The sequence below is a fragment of the Phacochoerus africanus genome, chromosome X (genome assembly GCF_016906955.1).
Source record: "Phacochoerus africanus isolate WHEZ1 chromosome X, ROS_Pafr_v1, whole genome shotgun sequence".
Lineage (NCBI taxonomy): Eukaryota > Metazoa > Chordata > Mammalia > Artiodactyla > Suidae > Phacochoerus > Phacochoerus africanus.
In genome coordinates this window covers 116,699,393-116,720,971 of record NC_062560.1, presented here as the reverse complement: position 1 = coordinate 116,720,971, position 21,579 = coordinate 116,699,393, and the positions used below count along the sequence as shown (strand labels likewise).

Genomic DNA, 21,579 nt, shown 5'->3' with positions numbered 1-21,579 from the left:
GAGACTGCCTCACCCAAAATTAGCACAGAGCCTGGCTCCGGGCGCGCCCCTCCAACTCTGCCTCTGTTCCTCCCCAGTTCGGCAGCAGAATGGTTAGGACCCAAAAGGTTCACCCCAAACAGGAGGTTCTCCCCTTTACCGCATTCTAAAAGCCTTACTCCACCGTGCCTCTGCTTGGGGTGCATAGCATAATAAAACCCATGTGTGAATGTTTATATTTTAAAGATGCTGTGCTCCAATATGCTCTGAGTTAGAGGCTTTGGAAAATACTGTATAGATTCAACACAATGCCGACTGAAGGCTAATCTTCCCATTGTTACACTTTAATTAGTGAGACCTGTCATTACAACTTTTTATGATGAAAAGTATCAAGGCCTTTTATCTTCCTTTTAAGCTCTATTCTGAAAACAGCAGAAAAGGAACCGAGAAGACAAAGGAAATTGCATTTTATGGAACCATAAGGAGAGTCTTTAAAAATCCAGGGAAGTTCACAAACTGCCAAGGAAAACTACTCAGGGGCAGCAGCGTCAAGAAAGGGGCCCATCCACCGGGTGTAGGACATTAGCAGCCAGCTACCTCTCTAATCCCCTCCCGAATCCAAGGGACAGGAAAGAGTGAGGATGTTTCCTAAGAGCGGCCTGGAAGGGTGGCCTTGCAATTGCATCTCTTAATATGGAGGAATTTGGAGACGAGTTTCAAAGCCATTAGAAAGGTCCTGTGTGCTCTTTACCTCCAGACCCGAGTCAAATGACAACCATGTATTGCAACTTACTGCATATTTATTACATCGATTGCATCATTTGTTTCACTAAAAATTGTTCTGACGCAGTAGAAAATCTGACATTGAAAAACTGAAAAAGCAATACTGAAAAAGTATAAGAAATTGGAAGATTTACAGGATTAACCTAAAAATTCGGAAGCACACGATGAAAAATGTTACAGGTTGAGCTGGATTTGGCATACCTGACATTTACGTAAATAATGCACTCAAAAAGTTCTCAGGAAGTGATCAATTGTAAAAAATGAACTAAAAAAGCCAGAAGCCATAGACAAAAGTAGAGTTTTCCTTCTGATTTCGTACATTACTTTTCTGCAAACACTATTTATGTAAACATTATTGTCATTTGTTCTCAAGATAGTAGAGGCTTGATACCAATGAACCTGCTGTTTTAAGGAAAAGTGCACGTTCTGAAAGCACGTGAGACAAAAAGACAAACACAAGGTTGAGAAAGCAGTTTCTGGTTTGGGGGGTGAAAAATAATTACTCAACTGCAAAAACAAAACGTACGAACATTAAATCAAGGATACAGTTCCTTTTGTGAAGTGAAAAAACAACTGATGACTGCAAAAATAGGTCTCCTTCCCTCTTTTCTGATTATCTACTTCGGGGTAGATTCAGTTGGTTTACTTTGTATCCGACTAGGAAACCAAAGCTTTAAACTGAGATAGGGAGAGGTTTTCAAAGCAGAATGGGAAAAAGAGCGGTGCGGTGGTTCTGAAAAGAGGTAGGAAGCTGCCTTACGAATTCAACACTCGGGCCAATTTATTCCCTTTATCCATCCCTACCTGCTGTTAAAAGCTGGCTCCTACTTCAGAAACCCAGTTCAACGCACCCTCCAATTCTAGAGCTCTCCTCAAGCACGCCAACCCCAAGGGGAGGAGAAAAGAGGGCGATGCAGAAGAGGAGGGGTGGTCTCCCCTCTCCCAGCCTGCACCAGTCCTGCCCCCATTTTGTCTGGGCAGCGGGAAAAGGAGAGCCAGGCAGGGCCGATGGCATCTCTACTTGAGTCACCAACCAGTATTATGGTCCCGTCATCTGTTTACATTGGGTTAAAGTTCAGACAGAAGAATTAAAAAAACAAAACAAAACTTTCTGTGAGGTCATCCAAGGACTCCATCACTGATTCTAGAGAAAAACCAATTGTGAATTTAAAATCGCCTAAAACTTCAAAAGTAAATTTGGGAACATAACCCACTTCCAACTCATTTGTTGGAACTGCCAGCATTGAAAAGGCTCCGCAGAGAGCGCTCTAGGGCTTAGAAAATGCAGATGAACGAAATTCCTCTGCTTGCTGCATCCAAGCAGGTATTTCCTTTAATATCATGGAAAAACAATCTGGGAGCACCCATCATGCGGAAAGTTAACTTTAGAGTTGGTGTTTCCTTCCAACGAAAGCTCTTGTATTTCTAACAGAAGTGTAGGGAAGGTGAGTTATTGTTCTTACTCATTACAGAAAAAAAGCTAGGGCATTATTTTCCGATTCAGGAAGTGCTAAATCCTTAAGACAGCACAGTATTTATAATGTTACCATTTTTAATATGTCATGATCATTGACACAGAAAGCTGCAGTAAACGCGGCGGAGGACTGTGGGCACAATGAATGGGAAATAATCGGAAATACAAAAAGGCTTGGGTTCTGCATTTAAGTCAAATGTTAGATCAAACAAACAGGTGCTGAGGAGTCTACCCCCTGCTTCTAGGTATCAATTTGTCCTCAGATCTGCATCTATGTGTCTGAATGGTTTAGCAGTTCTACATTGGCAAAATGAAGCAGAAAGAGTTGAAACAATTGCCCACGCTGAGAAAAAAAATTTGCCTCAGACAAAAGTCATTTCGGAGCTTATTAATTGAGCAGGCCATTCTGACATACTGACTCTTAAAAGACCACTGGTGACAAGTAGATAAATTGGTGATAAAGAGTTTCAAGAATGTTGATGTTTGCCATTCTCCGTAAAACGGTAGTTCTAAAATGTTCATACCTATCCGATTCAGCTGGAACCACTTGTTTTAAAGACATATCCCCAGGTCCTGACACTGAGAATTTTTAATCTGAACTGGGTCTGAGAAATTTTGATACAGGTGACCTGCACGCCGCATAACAGGCAGCTCCCTTGTTCTGTGGAAATTCCTAAATAAGCAAAAATAAAATGTCAGTTAAGTTACATTGTATATTCTATGCAAACTTTTGAGTTATTCATCCACTTATTCAACACCTATTTATTGGTGGACATGGTGCCAAGCCAGACACGCAGTAGGGGCAAAACTCAGTCTTTTGAACTGCCAGCTGTGTGTAAATTTCCTGACTCCCCACTTCATTGTATCTGTATAAACACAGTTGTCCCTGTCCAATGCCAGACCATCCAGTTGATTTAATGAATCAACCAGCTTAAATATACACAATAACTTCACCACTAGTATTGAATTTTTTCTAAAATAACTGGAGGTTTGGGTTCGATTAGATGTAGCCCCTCTGAGTTTTAGAATGCCTAAGAAAATCAAGGAGTGAGAGTTCCCTTCATGGCACAGTGGTTAATGCATCCACTAGGAACCATGAGGTTGTGGGGTTTGGTCCCTGGCCTCGCTCAGTGGGTTAAAGATCCAGCGTTGCCGTGAGCTGTGGGGTAGGTTGCAGACGGGGCTCAGATCCCGAGTTGCTGTGGCTGTGGTATAGACCGGTGGCTACAGCTCCAATTGGACCCCTAACCTGGGAACCTCCATATGCCGCGGGAGCGGCCCTAGAAACGGCAAAAAGACCAAAAAAAAAAAAAAAGAAGAAGAAGAAGAAAATCAAGGAGAGAAATAGCAAAAGTCTTGCCCGAGAACATTCTTCAAAGCTTGAAGTAGAACATAGGAAACAATGACTGTCTCTTGAAAGGGAAACAGGGCAACCGAGAGTTGTTGGTGGGCAAAGAACATTCTTTTCATTGTGTACACTTTCGAATTTCTCCTCATGTACATGTACTACCTATTTAAAAATCAACATAATTTTTACATTTAAAAAAAGCTTAAAGTAGGTAAGTTCCTGGAATGGTCCTTATATTATGGCCTGAATTTAACTATTTTGGGGGAGAGGAGCACACATGCTCAAGGCTAATGCTCAACCTGAGGGTCAGTGAGGTTCCCCACTTCTTTCATTCCATGCGGTCCATTTAAAAATCATGGAGTTCCCACTGTGGCACAGTGGGTTTAGAACCTGACTGCAGCCAGTGGGTTCGATCCCCAGTGGATTAAGGATCCTGTGTTGCCCCATCTGTAACATAGGTCAGCACCTACAGCTCAGATTCAATCCCTGGTCTGGAAATTTCCATATGCCAAGGGTGGGGCCATAAAAAAAAATCAAACATAAATATTTGAGCCATTCAATTTACACTTAGCACAGCAACCATAACAGTTTTCTAGCATAAAAAAAAAAAATGTGTCTTATCACCTATTTTAGCTAAAGATGCTCTCTCCTGATTCTACCAGGAACCTCAGCTTTGAACACCCGATTACGACAGACACATTTTTCATCTAAATGAATGTTATACGTGTGCACGCACAAGCCACAATTCCCTTATTGAACAACACATATGCACCAAATAAGTTTCAATTAGTGCAGGCTACAGAATCAATCTTCCCCCACCCCAGCAAAAAATGCCCCAGGCCGTACATTTAAAGAAATGAATGCAAATTGAAAACAAATGCACAATTACCTTTTCAAAATGATTTAATTTTAATTAACATATTTATATTGCATGTGGATGCTCAATTTAAAACACTTAAAAGAAGCAAATGCAGAAGATTTGATAAAATATTGTGTATGAAGATTGTGCACTTACCAATTACGGATTCATTTTCTGGTTTATTATTTGCCCAATAAAAAGCCATGCCGGTTAATTTAAAAATTCAAAGTCGTTTTTAGATTTTTCTTCTTTTAAAATAGAAAAGTGGTTATGGTCCTGCGTTCTGATTTTCAAGTACTATATTCCAACTATTCACTTATCCAAAGTGATTACAGTGTTAATAGAAGCATTTGGGTTTAAATTCAGTGTTCAAATAGCTGTATTATGCAATTAGTCAATATGCAATTACAGGGAATCTAATGGAGCCAGATGCATGCAATCCAGACACATGCAAACTAGAGATTAAGACTTCCTCAGTTTTATGCATATAAGCAAATTATGCAGTTAAACAGGGCTCAGTAAAGAATGAATTGCATCCATTTTTAAACGGTTGGACTCTGCGAATTTTCATTTTACCAGTTCGGAGAGATGCCTTAAAGCCCTGAAGCTTTGCAACACTATATAATAGTGGTGTGAAGTCTCAAGCAGCCATAGCAAAGACAACAACAGCAAAAATGGTCTTAATGCTTTTCCTAAAATAGGGCTTCTTTCCCCTCCCCCACTCAGTTTCTTTCATAACAATGTCTCATCAGAAAGTATTTTGCTTCCCTGCCGACTCATTCACAAGATTAATCTAGTGCCTTGAACATAAACATTGTGTTTCAGTGGAACATTCAATGGAAGAAGCTTCATTTCACATCCTTGATATACCCGCAAATCAGGCTCAAAAATCATGGAAGGCTCAGAAATGATCAAGGAATAGACGCCTGATGGAACAGATGCACAGATGCTGTGCTGGAAGAAAAGACAAATGCTGAAGTGCATAATGATTTTGAAAAGATTTCTTTATCAAACATGTCATTTGTTTGAAAGACCAGAGTCGTTGGCATCAGATGTGGGATATCAGCTTGTTAGCAAAGTGAAACATGATGGCTGCTAGATACTGGCGATTGATGAATCAATTGAAATCACTGATGTTGCCCAACTGAACATCTTCATTTAAAATGTCAATGGTCGGACGCTAACAGAACACCTTCTTTATCGGGTTGTCCCTACAACCAATACGATGTCACATCTCAGTGATACCCTGGCTGGGTATTTTTGTAAAGAATAGCAAAGTCTCCAAAGAAACGTTATCAGCTGACCCACCAACATACTCTGTTGATGATTCGCTGCAAAAATAGAATACGAGTGTAGCTTTTCCATGTAAGTTCTGGCTGGGTAACATGAGTGAATCATTCGTAAACAAGTTCCATGCACTGGATTTATATGGAGATGTTAACAGGCATTTATTTATCGGTACCACAAAGAGCCTCCTATTATTGACTCTGGGACATTTACAGCGGGAATTGTTGGCAATGACATTTTTAATCAATGGAGTTCCTGACGACTCAATTTTTTTTAAAGGACTTTTCCCCCCAAAGTACAAAAAAAAAAAAAAAACCAAAAAAAAAACAAACCAGGAGCGGGAACGTAGATTCTTCTCTAAGAATCTAAGAGGGTTTTCTCCTGCCCCATCCATCCCTGTTCTATAGGAAAAGGCTGTGCTGACTGGATTTTCAGGGTCTAGAATGATCTCACCCATAGGAGGACCTGGCCACGGGGGGCACTACAGCACTACACTCGACATCAGTTTCCAAACTGGTCATTTAATATAACTTTGCTCTTACTCGGTGACAACCAATACCCCAAATACGTTTTAATACCACGGCCGAACCCCGCTTCTAGTGGGGCAGAGTCAGGAGGAAAGAGAGAGAGGAATAAGGAAAATTCCCCAGGCCTCCGTTCAAAAGCCATTATCATTCAGCAGTACTGCCTCTCTGGAAAGCTCCAAGTCCCCAAAATCAGTGGGAAGGAAAGAAATACTCCCCACGCAGTTCATCTGGGAAGAGCTTCGTGTGTTGGTGTTTTTGTTTTGTTTTACTGCATAGAGACCCGTAACTGAGAAAAAAATGCATTTCATAATGCAGTAATAGGGCATTTCTACGCTTGCACTCGAGCCTCCATTTTCTTAACATAAAATAATCAGGGTATCCTTTTAAAACATAATAAAACCAAAAGCATGGCCGTAAAGAAATAAGACTGGTGGCTGATGTTTGTTTTTTCTCCTCTGAAGTGAGGCCATCACCTAGGGAATCCGTAAACTTATTCTAAGGATGCTGACGTTGGTCAAAACATTTCGGGGACTCCTCCTTGGGAATTGCCCTCAGAGCTAGTTTCCAAGCCCCACAAGAAAATCAGTCTCATTACTCTATAGTCACAACCCGCATAATACTAACATAAATTTCGTAAGGGGGGAATTGAATAATTTAAGACATCATACGATTTAATCTTTTTGTTAAATGCGAAGGCCAATTTGCACATTATGAAATTGTCATTTAATTTAAATGTAGTAAGAAGCTGTTGACTAAAGCGAAAATTGTGTCAAATTGAAAGTAAACCAGTAAAACACTGTTTACAGGTTTGAAGTACACAACTTATTTTTATCTAAGAATAAGTGTATTCATTGGAAGATAATGAACAACAGGCATTTAATAACATTTTAATTTTGTGTGTTTAAATATTCATAGCTATGTTCATAAACCCACATGCCTGATCTAGTGATTACGCTTATGAAACGCAGTATTTCTTATACGCCCTAAGTCTCCATCTATTTTCTGAACACTGCATTCATTTGTACCCCCGTACAAATCACTCACTCTATGTCTTTGGTAAAATAGTCCATAATATGGAAAATAGGAATCTACCCCAAAGCAATGAAACAATAGCTACCTGCAAGAGGAAAAGAAGCGAATTAACATTTGTTCAGGGCCTACTCTGTGCCAGGCTCTTTATGGACATTTTCTTGCTTAATCCTTAGAATAACCCTAGGAGGTATTATTATCACAGTGCAGCTGGCTCATGGCAACTTGGTAGTTTACCTTTCCAAGGGCTTTTTTAATAATCCCATTATAACACTCCACTGCCTGTCTGAGAGAACACAGTTCTTGTTCTTAAAAACAAAACAAAAAATTCTACCAACATCTTTCTGGGGGGAATGTCAAGTTCTAGGCAGCTAAGAATCCAAGCATCATAGTCTTTCTTGGCTGGCCTGTACTCCTATTCCAGATGTAAATGAACAGACAAAAATCAGAGGGTGATGAGCAGTTTTTCCTTCTACTTAAAGAAATTACAGTATCATCAGTCTACTTAGCAGAAATTTTAATAAAACTGGATCTAAAGAACCAATAGCAATATACTCTATCAGGCTGCAATTTTACAATACCTCATCATGGCATAATCATGTCAAATAAATAGAATGATGGCCACTCACAGATTAGATTACAGATGTTAAATTTAAAATGAGAAATCAAGTATCTGGAGTTCGAAGAATTTCAGTGAAGTGTCTTCATCCTCTCTAACACTACAGTTAATTAACGACAACTTGTGTTTTAATAACACCTATATTCCATGATTCTATAAGTGTTCTAATCAATGCTTGCCAAGTTGTCTGCCCCAAGAACCACTTCGGAGCTTCTGAAGAATGTACATGTAATGTGTTGTGCTGCCATGCCCCCTTTCCAGAGGCCTTCCTTTCTCCTTTAAGGTTATTCTCAGCTTTGTTTTTTCCTCTCTCTCACCCAACCAGTGGTGCTCCAGTGCTCTTTTTTCTCCAAACTCCTACCACCAGTCTTTCCTTCTATGCATCCCAATCGGTCCTTGACTCTGACATCTCCCCCTGACCTCCCCAGCACCTAGCCCTGAGTCCCTCTGGGAAAACACTGTGAGCGCAAAACAGTTGGTGGGGCTTTGTTCAGTGGATTGCCCCCACCCCCAAGTTTATTGCTTCGTGAAAGCCAAGCTATATCGTGAAAAGATGTAAATAGAATATACATTGTCCGAAGTCAACAGGTTAATCAAGGTTATTTAGGGGCTATAGCTGTCACTGTAATAAAACAGTAATCACAAAAAATAATTTAAATGGTTTTATTTACGTCAAACATCAATTATAGGGATCCCGGGTATTGCTTTTTGAACACAAATATGAAATTCACAAAACAAGCACTCATATTCCTAGTTTTAAACACTTGAGTTCTACATGTGGAATGCAGGTGTTTGAAAGAGACTTTCAACAAGGTCAACACAATGCATGAGATAATACACCCTGGGTTATGAATTAGGCCAGTCTTCACCTCCGTCTTCCCGTTTATGATCCTAAATTGGCGGGGGGGTTGGGGGGGTGCTTTTTTGCTTTTTCATTTCACAAATGATTGCTCAACACAGAATGAAATCCACCAAAAGAAGAAAATAGTCTTTTTATACCTAGGGAGGAAGCTACTACTCTTAAAATGATCCCTTCAAGGTAACAGACATCCAAATTGATGTGGTTTTCTTTGAAACCTCATCAGTAAATCATTTCTTGCACAGTAGGTTCGGCATTAACCCTGCATTTAGGATAGGTAGTGTTATGGAGGGCTGGCTGCTGCATACCAACGTCAGTATCAAGTTCTTCGTCAGGAATTAGAGACTGTCCCGGATACCAAGCAGGACAACACTGGCAAAAGAACAAAAAGTGAACTGCAGATAGGTCAAAACAGGCTACATTTACTCTTAGAAAAAAATTCCTAAAACGTTACCGGATATGTCGTTTTAAATACTAGTTTATAATAAAACACAACGGAATCCTTTATTTTTAACACCTTCGAACAGTCTTTACACAGATTGTGTTTTAATAAAATACACTGGACAACGCGCACATCCAATTCGAAAACAAACATTATAAACTTGCCATCTGGTGAAGGCTGTTCTTACAGTTACCACAGAACTCACACTCCTCTAGTCATCAGATTAGCAAACTGGCTGAACTGTCATCACATTAAAATACACAAAATTGTTTGCTTTGTTAGATGATTTTTAAAGAAATATATATTTTTAGTTTTAACAGACTTTTGGAAACAGGAATCTTACTCAAAGCAGCGCTGCCCCTGTGTTAAGTTACTATTAGTCCAAGTGCTCTGAACATCCTGCCCTTTAAATGCTTCCTGTAAACTTAGTGTTTTTCAAGCTGTAAGTTTCAATGGTTATGGTAGAAACCAAACCTCAGTGGGAAAAGCAGTGCCCTCTGGAGTTGTCATTCAAACAAATATAAGAGTTCTACCAATTTATCACTCAGCCAGTTCTGCAGAAATTCCATTCACATAACCCCTGTGAAAATTAACTGCAGTTTCACCATATCAAATGACCCAAAGAACACCGCAGGTATCCAGGGGAGATAGCTCACCAGTGCATCTTTAGCTTGATTTTAAAGTCAACTCCAGGGACAATCTGGGCTCTGCAGTTCTCAAAGAGACAAACTGCCTAGCCATTGGCTAAAAATTTTTCAAGTTTATGAACTTTGCATTTTCCACACTTTTTGGTACCAAGAGATTTTAACCAGGAAAAAAGCCCAAACCTCAGGGTACAAACTACAGCATGGAAAAATAAAGTATACAGCAGGCAACCATCTCCTTCCTTTGATCTCTCAAAGATGTCAATACTCTAGTCCAGTTAGGGGGTGGGGTGGAGTGCCTGAGCCCTGGGAGGAAACTTCACCCAAGGGGGGGGGGGAATCTGTTTGGTGGCCATTTCAAAACAAGTTTCCCAACTGCAGAAGGGACTCCGGCCCCTTTGACTTGCAGGAACCACACATAAGAAAAGGACAGAAAATACTACAAGGCATGCTTATTTTAATTGCCCAGGGGTTTCCAATGCAAAGCACGACAACTTAAATGCATATTCCAAATTCTTGCTCCAAAGCCGTCTTCTTTGTGCACTGAAAAGGAGGAAAGACAACCCCATCAATTGTTCTCTGCAGATAAAGGCACTGTTTTGCAGATTTCCCCCCAGATCTGGGCCAGCTTTGCTAATGACCTGCCCACCCACCTGGGGCCCTTCCCAAGGTGGCCCACGGGAACTGCCCGACACCTTCAGGAGCCCAAACGCTCGACCGTGGGCAGCCCCAGAAGGCTGTCTTTTCGTTTAGCTGTTGGCCTCCACGAAGACGCAACCTGAAAGAATTCGTACCGCTTAGTGTCCTAAAGGAGCCGGAGGTCAATAACTGTACTTAAAAAAAAAAAAAAAAATCCCACATTGTTTTATTCCCATGAAAGACATCTGAAGGCGAATCTGCAGCATCTTTCTGCAGGGAAAACACGAATTCGAGATCTCTGAGCTACCAGGGGTTCTTTCACACGCCAACATTAAGGCAGTTAAGCGAAAGCGGAATCAAAGTTTTTGGAATCATGGCTTTTGTTGTTGTTGTTGTTTTTGCTTTTTTCCTAAGACCACCAGCTGTTCCAGCACACACACAAAGCGCACACAGTGCCATTTTTCATAGGCCCGCGTTTAAATGAGATATGCAGGAAATGGGGCCTGAGCAACGTGGAGGGTTCGAACTCGCACTGGCACGTCCACGTCGCTCATCCAGGGCATTTTAGCTGCAAACGGTGCCTCCGTGCTCGGCTCACGGGCCCCGCCATTGTCCTGGAAGAGAACAGTGTCCACTCCTTGGCATTTCTCGAGCCTCGAAGGTGCTGGGGGATCCCGACCCGAGCGCCAAGCTCCAAAGGCCACCCCCACGCCCGAGGGCCCGGGGCAAGGGTTTCAGGTCGCGACGGGAGGGCGGGGCGGCCTCTGGTGGGTTTCAGGTCCCAGTCCCCCCGGGGACCCCAGCCCCCCAAAGGCTCGCCAACTTCCCACGCCCAGGATGCCCTGGAAGAACTTCTTCGCTTCCGTGTCTTAACAATTTGCCGCTCGGCCGCCACGACCTACATTCTCCCGGGAGGCGCTCCGAGCCGAGGAAGAACAAGGGACTTGAAGCCCCACAACAGCGGGGCAGCCCGCAGTCGGCGCGCCGCTGCGCTCCGCGGGGGTTCGCATCCGGCCGCCATGTTCCCGACCCGAGAGCCGCCCCAGACCGGCCCCCGGCCCCCGGCCCTCCCCTCCGCCGCGCTCCCGGCCCGGCCGAGGCCGCGGCGCGCCAAAGCGGCTTTCAGCTCTCCCCCGCCGCCCCCTCGCAGCCGAAGCCGACTCGACGGCTGCGGGCTGTGCGCCTGCGCGCGGCGCGGGCGGAGGAGGCCGGCGGGTCCCCGGCCGCGGCTTGAAAAGGCTGGGGCGCCGGGGAGCGGGGGAGGGGTTGGGGCCCGGGCCGGAGCCTCCTCTTTCCTCCCAGCGGGTCCCCGCTCCGGCCCCGGCGCGGCTCTCACACGTGCGCGCTAAAAACCCACTTCAAAGTCTGCTCTCGGCGCGGGGGCAGCCCCCTCTGGACCGGCCCTTGGGCCCTCGCGCGGGCCGCCAACCAGGCCCCGGGCCTCGTCCCCCCTGCAGACCCTGGCGCGGCGAAGAGAGCCGGAGGGCCGAGCGCGAGGACGCTCGCTTGAGAGCCCCGGGAGCCGGGATCGGCCTTCGGGCGCGCGAGCACCTCCCTTCCTCCCCCACCGCCTGAAAAAAATGAATGGAACACAAAGTTTGCGGCCAGCGCTGCGCTGTGGCCTTCGGAGCTCACCATTGTTTGGGCTCGTATTGACCCCAGGTCCGGATTAGGCAGCGGCTGATTCCTGCTTTACAGCCCCGCCGGCCTAATGAGGCCGGGAGGCGATGGGGCGCGAAGCGTCCTCGGAGCCCGGGCGACCGCCGGCTTACGGCCGCCAAGGGCCCTGTAGGTGGAGGTCAAAGGGTCAGCGGGCCGAGACCGCGGGAGAATTGACCCTAGGAAATGAGGTCCCCTCCCCCCGGCCCCAGCTTCGATCGGTCCTCGCGAGGACTCGGTACGTGGGCACGGGCTCTGGGCGCCCCGACGAGGGGCCCGGGGGCCTCGGGCTGGAGCCCCGACTCCCGCAACGCCCGGCCTGGTCCCGGGCCAAAGCCCGACTTAGACTTAAGCCTCGAGGGGCAGACAGTCCGAGAGAAAACCAGCCTGGCTGCCAGGCGGAAACCCCACGCTTCAGGGGATGGGCACGCCGGTGGCTATTCTTTCAGAAACTTAAGTGGAGAGAGGCCCTTGGACTTTTTTCGCTTGTTTGGGGGGCTTTATAAGGGGAGGAGAGGGAGGCAGGGGCGAAGAGGCAAGAAGACGGCGGGCGGCAGGGAGGGGGGAGGGGCGAGGAAGTCTCGAACACAACTTTCCTGGGAGGCTTTGTGAGCGGAGGCGGTCCCTGCTTGCTCTCCAAGCTTCGCAGTAGCCAAGACTGACTGCCCTGCTTAGCCCGGTCCCTGATCTTTAACCTTCCAAACTGGATGAAGCCCAGACTTATGTCGGCGTGGAAATAGACACCTCCGCCTTCCCCACCCAACACTGGAAATCTTCAACCACCCATTTTGGAAAAGATAATGGATTTTTAACCAAAGGCTTTACCAGGTGCAATAAGTAAAAGAACAGGCAGATCACTAAGAACCCAGCTAACATTCATGGTTTTCAGCTGATCTATCTTTAGGGTTGCAAGGGGTTTTTTTTGGTTGGGGGGGTGCTTATCCTTTAAGGTATTTACTGAAAATTCAAGAATGTACATGTGCACTCCCAGATTCAGATTATAGGAAGAAAATCTGTGAATAAATTTTTCTTTGCAACAAATGACAAGGGCAGAGGGATAGACTATTAAGAGAAATACGATGCTACACCCATATTAGAGGAAATCATGTAGCCGGGCAAAACTTTTATATTATCGTAACACTGGTTATCATCATTGTTAAATGGCATCTTCCCCTCTTAGGACACAATGCTTTGCTGTAAAATTTTGTGGTAGAATAATTTCAAGCCTAGCAAGGAAAGATCAAACTCCTCTTTTTGTCTCCTAAGGAGATGTTTAATATAGTTAACTGGCATGGGGGAGTGTGGGAGAAGCAAGTTTCTGAAAAAATCTTGCAACCAACCCATCACTCTACTGCCATTTAAAGTTAGGTTAAGTTGGGCATGGAGAGGGAATTCATAGAGAAAACAGTAAACTGGAAATTCAACACGTATTTCAGAAGAAAAACATTTAGACTTCAGTTGGAACACATTTAAAGCAAATCTTATGAGTATAAGCTTTCTGAAAATTTGCTGAGCATTTAAAATGGTCTCTGGTTTGAAGTGAAGGAAAAATCCTGAAATAGGAATTTGGTCCAGCACCTTCAATGTCAAGGTCAAGATTGGAATGTTTGGAGTAGGCGTGGTAGACTGACCAGGTTACCTGCTCATCACTTTGTGAAGTCATCCCAATCCGTTCGTGGCATTCAGGCCCTTGCCTTGTCTATTGGTGGAGGAAAGTGCAAAAAAACCCATTCTCCACAAGAAATCCCATTCAAAGCAATTTGCAGTTAGAAACTGTCAATAATTAATTGTTGACAAAGATCAGTAGATAACTTAAAATAGACTGCTTCGACTGTATCCAGGGAATCAAAGTTTCTTTTAATCATCAGAAGTTCTCTGAGCGTTTCAATTTAAGGTTGATTTATTTGAACATGGAAAAAAAAAATCAGGCACCAAATACAAAAATGTTATAAATAGATGTGCCAAGACTTTATTTCTTCAAAAAGAACAATAAACAAAATTCTAGAATTCAAAATGATTATGTATAATACCAAACTGACTGCCACCAAAAAACCTAGAGCACTGCCCCTTCCAAGAGAAGGAGGTACTTAAGCCTATTCATTACATTTCTAAATTCTTTACAATTCCTTATCTCCACCATTCTATTTGCTGATTTGCAAGTTGGTTATTCATGCAGAGATTGGGCTCTCAGTATTAAATAGCACCCTAAATTAGTTTAAAAAAAAAAGAGAAACCTCTCTCAATACTCTACCCACTCCAACCCCTCCCCCCCAAGAGTAATCAGTTTCTTTTTCAAATGACAACTGTAAAAGAACTGTTTGTCCAAATGAGTTGCTTCGCTGAAGATTAAATGGATTGTTAATATTTTATCACAAAGCAAACAACCGTTTTTCATTGTTATTGATTTTAATGGAAACAATGCTCTTAACATCTTTGCCTACAAACCATGAACTTTAAAAATACATATTTTGCAAATGTTTTTTCTTTCCATAATATCATTTCAGAACCGCTGCAGTTATTACACCGCTATAAAAATTTTATGAATCAGTGTGATAATTACGAATTGGACTATATACAGCAAAACAAACCATCCTTTGCCTTCCAAAATTGTAAATGGACTATGGTTCTTTTAAGAAGCACTTTCATCATAAGTAAGCACGGCTCAACTGGCCTTACTCATCACCACTGTTTCAGACGTATGCTTACTTTTGAAAATATATAGAAAGCTAGATAGATTTGATAGACAGATTAGATAAGTCATAGATACAAACATATATAGGTATATGGGTGATCTCTCAATAGGACAGACAGACATGCATCCTGCCACAATGTTCATTTTTATGTAAGATAATAAAAAAACTAAGGGACATAAAACTCATTAGGTTACCTTATGTTTATATATGTAGGGCAGGGATGATTAAATCCAGCTTCTCAGTCTTTGAAGCACAAGATTGAGATGTCATGGCCACTAACTGAATTGATCAGTAATATTTGATTTGCATGCCGAAAATCCAGGACAAACACATTTAAACTCGTAGTTAAACAACCATCTGAGCTAGAGATAAAGAAAGGAGGGTCTTCCCAGATGGAAACTGACACTGTAAGGAATCTATACTGCAATAGAAAAATAATTTAACAATTAAAAAAGGGATCTGAGTGAGTTATAAATACCAACAAACAAGATTTCATTTGCTCACGTCTCCTCTTTGTAGAAGGAGGCTGTTACAAAACAAGAGAAAGGAGTCAGTGGTTCAAAAATTGTAAATTGTGTTCTTCTTTCAAAACAATAAAATTTAATGCTAAAGCGGTTATAATCAAAAGCTGTACAGAATTTGTTAGAAAACATTTATCCATAAATATTGTTCAGTTCCCGGCACTTGTAGCAATAATTAAATTACAAACGATAAATATGGCATCAATGGATATGTATTTACAAAAAAAAAGTTCTTACAAAAGGCAACTGTATACTAAACGTCACAATCTGTGTAGAGTAACATCACATCCTCAGCCTGAAAAAATACTGAACAACAGTTTCGACCCCATTCGACAAAAATACATTCACAAGTGTAATGCTTTGAGGAAAAGTTCAAGACATAACAGGACTTTGGCACGGTTTAAGACTGTGAGAGTTTAAACAATCACCACTAAGGCGAAGATTTTTCCATCAATTTTAACATCACCACCACCACCAAGCCTTCTGTAACTTCCTCTCAAGGAACAGGACAAGAGTTAAAATGAACTGAAGGCGTTCAGGGATGGGGTGAGCAGAGAGCAAGAGAAAGGGGAAGAAAATGCAGTGAAAAGATTTTTTGTTTTAATCCTTCAAATGCCAAAACATATTTTCTAATCCTGAGAAAAGGGCATGACTACTTTTGGATCTTGCCCCAAAGCCTTCCTGGACAATTGCAATGAACAAGATGTAGCCCTATGTATGGCCTCTTGCCTTAAAACTCCATTTCCATCTGATTGGTCTCAGTTTTCTTTTTAAAATGCATTTGGTCCATTCTATGGTTAACAGGGTTTGTGTTTGTGTTTGTCCTCAGACGTACCATTCGTTAAAATTGGGAGGAAGTCCAGGGTTGTGGCTGGTGCTAGTTTGAACTGCAGAAGGGGTTTTAGTGGTATCTTTACTGTTTGCAGAAGCTATAGCGGGTGGAGTGGAAGATTCATAGCCTGAACTGGCAGCAGGGGAGGAATCTGACCCTTGAGATTCATGAACCTAAAATTAACATGTATATATTATAATGAATATAATTCCAACTGGCATTGTGCAAGCAAAAACAAGAGCAGAATTCGAGCACTGTAAGAGCAAGACCGCCCAGTGACCCACTTAAAGGAGAAATGCTGCTGGGTTTTGGTATTCTCTTTTTAATTTCCACATTACCGATGTCTAGAAAACCCCAAGATGTTCGCCAACAAAACAGTCTGAGTCCTAAGAATGGCTTTATGAAAAAGGAATAAAGCGCTCTGATTTACTCCTGCCCCTTCAAAAAACGCTTTCTCCGCGGATGGAGCGGGGTAAGCACGAAGCCTCAGGGGCCCTATAAAATACTCCGGGCCCAGGTTTCGCCAAGCCCGCTTTGGCTTGGCAAAGCAGGTACACAGAAAGGTGGCACGGGCGCCCTGGGCGCTGCGAGGTCTCAGACAAATGCTTGGGACTCACAGCGCGCTCCTCGGCCCCATTGTTTTATCGGAAGCCTAAGAGCCAGTGAACCACGCACCCCCCGGGTTCGGCGCGGGCACTCTCGGTTCTCACCGCGGGCTGAGCGGGGAGAGGCGGCCCCTGCAACCTCCAGCCCTGGCGAGCTCGGTTAGAGCTTCCCAGTAAACAACTGATTGTTCCCTCCGCTCCCTCCTCCTCCCCACTGTGCTCTCCCCCGCCCCCCTCTGGGTCCCCAAAATGGGTTCAAGGTGTCAACGCTGGAGCAAATCGGATTTAACGTGGAGGACACAGGGTTGGCAGCGCGGGCGCTTCCGTTCCGCAGCCCGGTGTCGGGCCGAGTGTTTATAAACCGCCGACCGCTAATAAAGAGGTAATTACCTTCATGTGCTTGCGCAGGGAGCTCGGGTGCGTGTAGGACTTGTCGCACACTTTGCAGATATAGGGCTTGTCCGAAGTGTGCACATGCATGTGCTTCTTGCGGTCGCTGCTGTTGGCAAAGCGTCTGTCACAGCCTTCAAATTCACATTTGAAAGGTTTCTCACCTGCAAAAGGCAGAAACGCAAAGAGGGGTAAACACGGTCAGGGCCGGGGCTTCCTGGGGTCGAGCAGCGGGAGACGGAGCGTCCGGCGGTCTTCCCGGAGAGGGAGCGCCGACTGGGGGCGGCCGTGGCATCTCTTTTCCCTGGAGAAAAATGCAGCGCGCCGGTCGAGCCTGCTGGGGGTGGGGGGGGGAGCGGCGGTCGGGGGGCGGGGGTGGGGCCGGGCCGGCCCAGAACCTGCCGGTCCCTTTGTTCTCGCGCAGGATGGGAAAGCCCCCGGCTTTCCAAAGTTTCCCCTGAGTCGCGATACCCCCCAGACCCGGCCCAGGGCCTCCAACGCGCGGCCACCTTCCGCCGATCTCTCGGCGCAGGAGCCCAGCCCGGGCGGGACAATGGACCGGGACGGGACAATCCCTTTTAGTTCCTCCTTTGTACCTTTTAATTTGCCTCTTTCAAATGCAGCGGTTTTGCTAAGCCCAGTATTAAAAAGCTTGGGTCGTCGTACTTAACGTTCGAAAAGAGAAAACTATATAAATCCTGGGGATCCGGACAGTTTTACAAGATGCTCTGAACAAGCCACGAAACTGTGGTGCCTTTTCTACTTTAGCTTTCCTCCCGGAGGACTGAATTGAACCTGGAACTCCAAATAAAAATAGTTTGACAAAAGTATCCGTCATTTAATTAGGAGATGTGCCAATCAAGGGTAAAAAAGAGCGGAAGTAACCGAAAGTTAGTTTTCATTAGCATTTCTATGGTTGCCTCCCCCGACTGTGTGCCGAGAGCTAAGTCGCTCGTAAGCAATTCCTCTCCACACGTTCGGAGTCCCTTCACAGTTACCCAGAAAGAGACAAAAAGAGGCGGCGCCAGTTTGTTCCTGGGCGCGAGAAGGTTCCAATTAGTTCCCGAGACCGCAGAGCCGGCGGCCGGGGAAGTTAGAACTGGGCAAAAGCGCCGCGGGGTGGGGAGGGCGAGAGGTGGAGGGACGCTGACAGCGCTACTTTTTCGAACGGCCCTGGCGGGGCGCCGCCCCTCTCTTTGGCCGCCACCCCTCTCTCCCCGGCGCTGAAAGTCGGCTTGGGGAAGCGGTGCGGCGGCGAATCCCGCGCCCGCCCGCCCTCCCCCTTACCTGTGTGGGTCCTCTTGTGGATCTTGAGGTTCTCGGAGCGGGCAAAAATCTTGCCGCAGCCCGGGAAGGGGCACGGGAAAGGCTTCTCGCCCGTGTGCACCCGAATGTGATTGACCAGTTTGTACTTCGCCTTGAAGGACTTGCCCTCGCGGGGGCACTCCTCCCAGTAGCAGACGTGGTTGTTCTGCTCCGGGCCCCCCACATGCTCCATGGTGACATGTGTCACCAGCTCATGCATGGTGCTGAAGGTCCGGTCGCAGCTCTTCTTGGGCCGGCTCAGCTGAGCCTCGTCGATCCACTTGCACGACAGCTCCTGCTTGATGGGCTGCCGCATGTAACGAAAGAAGGCGCCAGGCCCGTGGTGGGCCGCCACGTTCACGCCCATGTTCATGTTCATGGGGCTGTAGTTAGGGAACTGCGCGCCGGCCGTGTAGGGGTCCGTGCGCGGGCTGGCCACCGGGCGGTACGGGTCGGCGCGGCCAAACAGCTCTCCGCGCAGCCCAAGGTGGACCTGGTTATTGTCCACGTGCCCGGTGGGCGACGGGTGCCCGGCGCCCTGCTCGTGCAGCCCGGGGAAGAGCAGGTAGCCGGGGGGCTCGGGAATGCCAGCCGGAGCGTGCAGGCTGCTCGCCGAGCCGGCGAAGAGCCCGTGCTGCCCGCTACCTGAGGCCGCCTCGCCCAGCCCGGAGCCGCGCTGGCGGAACAGAAAGTCGCGCGTGGAGTTGAACGCGGCGGAGGCGGCACCGCCGTAGCTGGGCACCTGGCCGGCGTGGTGATGGTGGTGATGGTGGTGGTGATGATGGCCCAGGGCGTTGGCGTAACCCGAACCCTGCGGCGTGAACGCCGAGCTCTGGCCCGAAGACAGATCGTGAGCCGCGGCGGGGCTCAGCTTGAAGGCAGCGGCGGCGGCGGCGGCGGCGGCGGCGTGGGGCGAGTCCCCGAAGGGATTCAGACCCATGCCCGCCGGCTCGCGGTTGGGCATCTCATGGTGGCGCGGCGCGCCGAAGCTGCCCACTCCCAGCCCGGGGAACTGCGGGCCTCCGTCCAGGAGCATCGTCATGGGTGGGGCGTTCTGGGCACCAGCGATCCGGCTGAAATGAGCGAGGGTGCGGGCGAAGGAGATCTCCGAAGTGTCGTAGTCGGAGAGGGGTGGCGGCGGTTGGACACCGTCGGAAGACCCCCAAGGCGGTACCAGGGGCTGCAACTTTCCGTCGCTGCGAGAGTCTCCTGCAGAGGGATAGGAGGGAGGAGGGGAAGTAGAAGGACCTGGAGGGGGGGAGGAGGGGGGAGAAGGAGGGGGAGAGAAGGGAGGAGAAAAGACTCTGGGACTAGATCTGGTTTAACAAACTAACAGGCGCGCACAAAGAAAAATAAGCAAAATAATAAGTGGAGGGCGGAGTTTGCCAATCCAGCCCCGGGCACCCTTCCTCTCCCCGAGAGCTCAGAACCGCGGGGCCAGGAGGCTCCCTCGGCACCGGCCTCCCGGCTAGACTGCGCTTAGAAGCAGAGCCGGCTAGTGGCCGGCAGGCAGGAGGCAGGCTCGGTCCTCGCCGCTCGCCGCGCCAGTCCCAGCCTCTTCGCCTCCAGAGTAATGTCCTTGGACTGATAAAGTCAATCACTCACTCCTCTCACATAAACCGAGCGGGAGGCCCGCGGCGCGCGCCAATGGGGAGCCAGATGGCCCGCGGTCACCTGACCCCCGGCCCCGCCGCCCATTGGCCGTCGCCGCAGTGATTGGCAGCGCAGAGCGGGGAACATGGCAGCCGCGGCCGAGCGACCGCCGCTGATTGGGCCGTGGCCGGGCGCCTGGCAGGTGAGGCGGCGGCGGCCAGGAGCCCGCGAGTGGGCTTCGCGGGGCTGGCGCTGCCGTGGGGAACTGGAGCCAGGCTTGGGCCGGAGACCGGCGGGGCGGGGGCGGAGCCGGGGCCTCCCTCCCGCCCGAAGCGAGCGAGCACCCCCAGCGCGCGCTTTACCCGCTTTGGCCAAATGAACTCTCTGCCCCGCGGGGATCGTTCCCACCGTCGGCGCGGCGCTGGACGTCCAGATCCGCTCGGGCCCCCGCCACCAAACCACCCCGAGAATGTACCCCTTCCGCGGCCGCAGGGCACCCATCCTGGGGCGAGAACAACAGTTCTACTCTCACGGCCCCTTAGCCGCGTCCTCCCCACGCGCCACTGTGGGCTCTGATGGCCCCAAGAGCCCGGACCCAGGCCGGCCGACTCGCCGTCTGTGATCCGAGTTGCTACCGGCCGGCCGAGGCCCAAGCGAGGGGAAACGATTACAATGAGAGCCATCTCCCTTACTTCCGTCTGAGCCAAGCAGTGACTCTTTAGTTTGTGAGTAGTGGCTATACAAGCCACTGTCCTGTCCCTGCCACACACACCCCCCCCACACGACACACCAGACCCAAGGTAGCAAACATATATAACACAGGAAACTCGCACACACCACACTACGCACACAACTAAACACAACAGTAAGTACACAACAAACTACGCACAAAACAGTAAACACAGGCACACAACAGTGTACACCCATAACACATGCAGAAGCACAGATGCTAGACATGCACAGAGTACACTTAGCCTGTGTACCCAAAACGTGCACACAGCACACTAACACATTGCACAGCAAGCTCACTAGACACACAGGATCTGTGCCCTGTTTAAACCACGGGGTTAATCAACTTCGAATTCTCAACATTTTCAAATGCGAAAGTATGAGGCGGGAATGGGGATTGAGAGGTGGAATTTTCTTCCCTCCAGAACTGCCAAGGCTTCGCCCCCTTCTACTTCTACCCGGAGAAGCACGTAGTGACCTCGGGAACTTCTCACCCATTAAGGACTGACTTTCCAGGGTTGTGTGTGGGATCACCGCCCCCTCTCCTGTCTGGTGCAAGGTCTTTCTGGACATAATAACCAGGTTCAGACCGGGCTATAAATCCACTCATTTTTTGTCCGGCCCGGCATTTGCAAAGAATGCAGGAGAGTGAAAGGGCGGAGAGAAAGATGGCTGTAATTGTCACACCCCGAAGAGAGCCGAGCCCCAAAGTCTGCGCCTTGAGGCAGCCTCGCAGCCAGGCCGCCATCTCTCTGTAGGAAAC

General features: G+C 47.2%; 1 protein-coding gene across 2 annotated transcripts; it reads right to left on the bottom strand.

Annotated features, from left to right (window-relative positions):
- Positions 1–8,554: 8,554 nt before the first annotated feature.
- ZIC3 (Zic family member 3) lies at positions 8,555–20,083 on the bottom strand. Of its 2 annotated transcripts, none has more exons than XM_047765662.1 (3): positions 18,477–20,083; positions 17,190–17,353; positions 8,555–9,136 (listed from the first exon to the last, which is right to left on the bottom strand). In XM_047765662.1, the coding sequence occupies exons 1-3, from the start codon at positions 19,534–19,536 to the stop codon at positions 8,987–8,989; spliced, it is 1,374 nt and encodes a 457-aa protein (XP_047621618.1). In that variant the 5' UTR covers positions 19,537–20,083; the 3' UTR covers positions 8,555–8,986. The 2 variants fall into 2 exon arrangements, with proteins under 2 accessions (XP_047621618.1, XP_047621617.1); XM_047765661.1 differs by lacking the exon at positions 8,555–9,136 and adding an exon at positions 15,403–16,367.
- Between the last annotated feature and the right edge of the window lie 1,496 nt (positions 20,084–21,579).

Bases quoted from the DNA above. Each gene is read 5' to 3' on its own strand.
- ZIC3 (XM_047765661.1), bottom strand. From the start codon at position 19,536: ATGACGATGCTCCTGGACGGAGGCCCGCAGTTCCCCGGGCTGGGAGTG. The intron at 17,354-18,476 runs GTAAGGGGGAGG...TGCCTTTTGCAG, and splicing joins CCACAAGAGGACCCACACAG to GTGAGAAACCTTTCAAATGT. The intron at 16,368-17,189 runs GTAATTACCTCT...TGTTAATTTTAG, and splicing joins CCCTGCGCAAGCACATGAAG to GTTCATGAATCTCAAGGGTC.